This window comes from Acipenser ruthenus, chromosome 6 (genome assembly GCF_902713425.1).
Source record: "Acipenser ruthenus chromosome 6, fAciRut3.2 maternal haplotype, whole genome shotgun sequence".
Classification (NCBI taxonomy): domain Eukaryota; kingdom Metazoa; phylum Chordata; class Actinopteri; order Acipenseriformes; family Acipenseridae; genus Acipenser; species Acipenser ruthenus.
The window spans coordinates 59951497-59957496 of NC_081194.1; the positions used below are offsets into that span (position 1 = coordinate 59951497).

The following is a 6000-nucleotide window of genomic DNA, read 5'->3' on the forward strand; positions in this document are numbered from 1 at the left end:
GCTATTATTTTATTACTGTACTGAATTGGTGTATACTGTATTTGAGGAGGTCCAAGTTGTGTCAGACGAGTGCGCTTTTGGGGTAGAGGTGTATATTAGGAGGGAGGGAGCTACTAATAGGGAATGCCAGGTGTACTGTGTTTATGTACAGAAATCGCACAAGGCTCCAATCTATTAAGATTACAAGTTGGTTAAAAACCGTTCTCTTACTTGCTCCTATGCTTCATAAAAGACTGCAGGTTGGGATTATATCATTAATGTAACAGGCTTCCCATAGCAATTTGCAAATCTTTAGCACAAGGAGGGGATTAGCATTAATATTGCTTCCCAACAAAAACCCAATTGAACATGTTATCTGCCATGTGTAGATTATTTCATCTGGGTCTTTGATAAAGGTAATGGGCGATAGTATAGTCCTCCTGATATTTGTATCTACACTAATACTAATAGTATTGTGTAGATATGGCCAGGTGGTAAATATACTGTAAATGTCAAACTGAGATTATTACTTCAGTGTCCTCTTCAGAAGATGATCTGGCATTTAAATGCATCTAGTATAACTATTGGATGGTTCCCTAAATCCTCAGTCAAGTAAGTGTTCTGATGATTGTGCTGCTTGATCATTAATTCTTTGTTCACTTTTTAGATTTTAGACTCTGCTTTAGACACAGTGTCATGCGTCTTTCTTGTCTTTCGTTCAGATTTCCTCCACCATTCAATCCCAAAAAAAAAAATAACCTAATCAAAAAAATGTCAGTGACATCACAGTTTGATCTTTTGAGTGATTCATTCTACGAATCTTCTAAATAAAAGTGGCTGTGTGGCTTTGAAGAAAAAGGGATTGCGGGGCAGAAATATTGTTGATTAACGAATCCACAGTTTGTGATATAAATACACAGAAAACTGCTGATTCGTCAACGAAACCAGAATCAGAACAATTTAACAGAAAAGCAAATAGTATTTTATTACGCAACAATCATTTCAACAATGAGTTAATTATAGTATTACACACTTTGAAACGTTGTTTGCTAAAAGTAATACAATTGTACATAATGCCATTTTTATTTCACATATTTTCTGGGCAGGTTCAGGAACAGCAATTTCATCATCACTTAGTAAATCTCCATCGATTACACAGACTTCAGATTCGTTTAACCATTGTTCAAACAAGCTTACAGTGTGCTTACATTTTGCCAGAGTACTTCTCATAAACCAATTGCTGGCAATGATATTTATGTTCAGCAAAATGATCAATAACTTTACTCTCTGTTCCTGGTTCACATTACTTTGTTTTTTGCATTTTTATTTTTCTAATGTCACTTTCATTTTCTACAATTAAAATGTCATCCTCGCTGCTATCTTCACGTACAACAGACACTTTGGAAGTGGGATTTCAAACTCAAACTCAGAGGAACTCATGACAACATTCCCACAATATAGACAAATATTTTAACTGTTTGAACTAAGCATAACAAAAGAGCAAAAAACAAATTCAATTACCAAATTAACAATCAATTGAATCTCATTATTGAACAAGTATCAATTAGGAAGAAATGTTTTATGTGGCATAAGTGTTGAATCAGTAAGAAAATAATCCAATTTTTGCCTGAAACACCCCCAAGAACTGTTTTGGAGTAAATCGGAGGTGGTAGGGTGTAACTTGTTGGGTGATTTGTCACAGAATGACCCAGGTGCCATTTTACAATTAGAAGTGTTGCCTCATCAGAAACTATTGTAAAATATTGCCAAACACCTCAGTCACTTTGAAACCAACATGTTGATTAAATAATTTCAGTTTTGAAAACCATGAGCTGCAGTTCTACTCACAAAAAGGGAGACAAAACCAAACTAGGTAACTACAGACCAATAAGCCTGACTTCTATTAGATGGAAACTTACAGAAACTATAAAATGGAAAATTACTTATATGGTAACAGTATCCTGGGAGACAGTCAGCATGGTTTTAGGAGAGGGAGATAGTGTCTAACTAACCTCCTTGATTTTTTTGAGGATGCAACATTGACAATGGATCATTTATTTAGATTTCCAGAAAGCTTTTGACAAAGTCCTGCATAAAAGATTAATTCTCAAACTGAACGCAGTAGGAATTCAAGGTAATGCATTCACTTGGATTAGGGAGTGGTTAACATGTAGAAAACAGAAAGTACTGATTAGAGGAGAAACCTCAAAATGGAGCGAGGTAACCAGTGGAGTACCACAGGGATCAGTATTAGGTCCTCTGTTATTCCTAATCTACATTAATGACACTGTTTCAGCAGCAAAGGTCATTCAGAATGATCTAGACAGCATTTAGAACTGGGCAGACACATGGCAAATGACATTTAGAGAGAAGTGTAAGGTACTGCATGCAGGCAATAAAAATGTGCATCATAAATATAATATGGGGAGATACTGAAATTGAAGAAGGAATCTATGAAAAAGACCTAGGAGTTTATGTTGACTCAGAAATGTCTTCATCTAAACAATGTGGGGAAGCTATAAAAAAGGCCAATAAGATGCTAAGATATATAGTGAAAAGTGTTTAATTTAAAACAAGTGAAGTAATTTTAAAACTTTACAATGCATTACTAAGACCTCATCTCGAATATTGTGTTCAGTTCTGGTCACCTCGCTACAAAAAGGATATTGCTGATTTAGAAAGAGTGCAAAGAAGAGCGACCAGAATTATTCTGGGTTTAAAAGGCATGTCATATGCAGACAGGCTTAAAGAATTGAATCTATTCAGTCTTGAACAAAGAAGGCTACGCAGCGATCTGATTCAAGCATTCAGAATTCTAAAAGGTATTGCCAATGTCAACCCAGGGGAATTTATCATCCTGAAAAAAGAAACAAGGACCAGGGGTCACAAATGGAGATTAGATAAAGGGGCATTCAGAACAGAAAATAAGAGGCACTTTTTTACACAGAGAATTTAGGGAATCTGGAACCAACTCCCCAGTAATGTTGTTGAAGCTGACACCCTGGGATCCTTCAAGAAGCTGCTTGATGAGATTCTGGGATCAATAAAATACTAACAACCAAACGAGCAAGATGAGCCGAATGGCCTCCTCTCGTTTGTAACCTTTCTTATGTTCTTATATATGGCCCGGATGTGATTTCCACTTACAACTGACCGCGGCAACAGTAGAGTACAAGGAAAATTATAAATAAAAATGTTTAATGTTTATTAATACATTCATGTTTTCTTTCTACATTATGTCTAATTGTATAATTCATATGTATGAGTGATGCAATAACACTGCATTGAGCTGATTTGTCACAAAAAATGAGTATGACATAATAATAGTATGTCCCATTCCCTTGGCTGCACAAATGCAGTTTTGATTTTAAACTTTCATTTCGAAGTCAAAAAAGCAGCTGAAAGAGTTGATAAAAAACCAAACCAATCATATAGTTGACTTGCATCCATAGTTTTCTGTCCTTCCCACTTTTCTAAGAAGAAACCCCTGTCCACATTTTTCCAATGAGAAAACACTGTCCTTCACACTTTTCTATTGAGAATACCGCCCTTTGGACTTTATAAAGAAGAGAACCCTGGCCTTCAAACTTTATTATACGTAATTTAGTGTCCTTCAGTTTAGTAGCACCTTTCCAGTTGCTTATTAAGGACTTGTTTGGTTTACCTGAGCAGGTCTGGTCTGAGTTCCTGGTCTGTTGATTTAATCTGTATTCTTCTCTTTAGTTTTCAGGTCTGTACCTGCTGTCCTTTTTTACCATCATCATGGGGTTGATATTATACACCTCCTCTTCAACCTACATTGCCCAGGACCCTCGGGTCTACAAGCAGTTCCGCAACTCCTCAGGACCTGCGACAGACGCCCCCGCCACAGGGCCGCTGGAGCCATCCGTCACTTACACCAGTCTGGGGCAGGAGACTGAAGAGGAGCCCCGCATTCGAGTGGTCTGAGCTGGAAGGGGGGCAAGGGGGGACAAGGGGGCACTGCCATTATCAACTGATCCACTCTCACTGTATATAGAGAAAGGAAATCACTGGCTGAACACAAGGAATGTAAAAAACAAGAATAAAAATGGAAAGAATACACTGCATTCAAACATTGATGATTTTGCCACTTCTCTATAAAAACAAGTTGATGTCACTTGAATTCTGTGCTTTTAAAGCAGCTTTTTATATTTTTTTGTATTGGTTTTGATTGGAATTTATGTAATATATTTCATACAGATAAAGGCTGTTGGCATTAGGAAACCTAATTAGAAAAGGTGCCTGTTTTAGAACTGAGAACTGAAGCCACTGAAATAATAATGTCATGGTGATATAATGTATCTTCCGTTACATACCAAAGGCAGGACCCCGTCTCTAGCAGCCTGTTTGCCAAATTGTGAAATTACTTTCTCTAAATACAGTGTAACCTAAAAATGTTCACCACTGTATTGTTTCATTTTATTCTTCCATGTTGTGTACATTTTTAGTATTTATTTTCAAATTCTTGTAGTGCTCCTTAGTTTTATGTTGTTTATTTCCACTCACTTTAGGTGTATGTTGTTCTTTCATGTGCACCCACATTAGGTCAGGTCATTGTGTTAAATGGCAATCGACAGTTTTTTTATAAGAAAAAAAAGTTGAAAAAAAAGCCTCCTCTAAGGAACAGGTTTTAAATGTTGAATAAACACTGCATATTTTATCATTCCGGTTGTTTTTGCACATTAATGTTCCACAATGCTTACCCAGTGTTGAGTTGTTTTTTTTTTGTTTTTTTTTGGTTTCTTAACCCCACAGCAGATTTTGATGCATAAATGATTTGCAAGCGATTGCACGAGTATCCCAAGTATCTGTCAGGGACACATAGTGCTCCATTTGCTGCTCCTTTAACAGTGAGACAGTGAGTAAGCACACATTTTGAATACTTCCATTAGACACAGATGGTATGGGGCTGTAAAAAAAAAAAAAAAAAAAAAAACGAAACTCTGATTTCCTGACTTGGCGTTAAGGTCATCACTATATAGCTAGTGCATCACTGGTAGAGAAAAATCAACATTTTGTGGTTATCGTGTAGACTATATAATAAACTATACATCTCACAAGTGCAGATACAACATGTTATCAATATTCTGGCTTTGACAGAACCCCTATTGAAAACTACAAGGAAAGTGTTGAAAACTACAAGGAAACTGCTACTATAGCTCAATATCTTCTATAATCTACAAGTAATGCACTAAATCTTACATTCACACATCTTAGTGTCTGTTCTGTCCTTAGGTAATAATGCAGATTATCAGCCTGAGCATTAATCATTTTATATAGGGAAACAAAAAAAAAACATACCAGGTCAAGGCAGCTGATCTAGTTCCAATCTAGTGGGAGTTTTAGAAATAGTGAAGGGATTGCCTAATGAGATAGTATAATAATGTACATTGCACAAAGCTATAAACATCAATCCAGCATTAACAAGTTGATCCTGAACTGAACTGAACTGCTGACACACGATGTCTCCTAACTGAACAAATGGCAAAAGTTAAGTTGTTCAATATATATATATATATATATATATATATATATATATATATATATATATATATATATATATATATATATATATATATATATTAGCAACCCCTGTGGAATGTTTCTTGTTTTACAGCTTTTTTTTATCAATAATTAAAGTACTGCCCAAAGCATACTGTAATGTACACTGTGCCATGTATTTGAGCCAGAAAAGGCATCTCCATTTTCTATGTGAAATTTTCATTTTATGTCAAAAGGACTCCCATTGGAGTTAAAGGTATACATTCCAGCTAATAAATATTACTAATGACTATACAAGGCACCATTTCAATATGTGCACCACTGTGTAATTAAGAAAGGTTATTGTCTAGCTTAGATACCCTAACTTGTGCTATTAACATTTAGACAAATGTGTAGTTCTAACCTTTGTTGATCTAACCATTTAGTAATCTTCAGAAATAGCTATTACAACAAACTGTGCCCATGGGTAAAACATATTTGGTTAATAAATCCTTACAG

At 35.6% G+C, this 6000-nt stretch overlaps 1 protein-coding gene across 1 annotated transcript in view; it reads left to right on the forward strand.

Annotated features, from left to right (window-relative positions):
- The window catches only part of LOC117410711 (solute carrier family 35 member F1-like), a 110208-nt gene extending 105267 nt beyond the window's left edge, over positions 1–4941 (forward strand). The window contains exon 8 of the mRNA XM_059025603.1: positions 3703–4941. Coding sequence (XP_058881586.1) covers positions 3703–3927 — 225 coding nt within the window. The 3' untranslated portion in view covers positions 3928–4941. The remainder of the gene's footprint in view (positions 1–3702) is intronic.
- The last annotated feature ends 1059 nt before the right edge of the window (positions 4942–6000 follow it).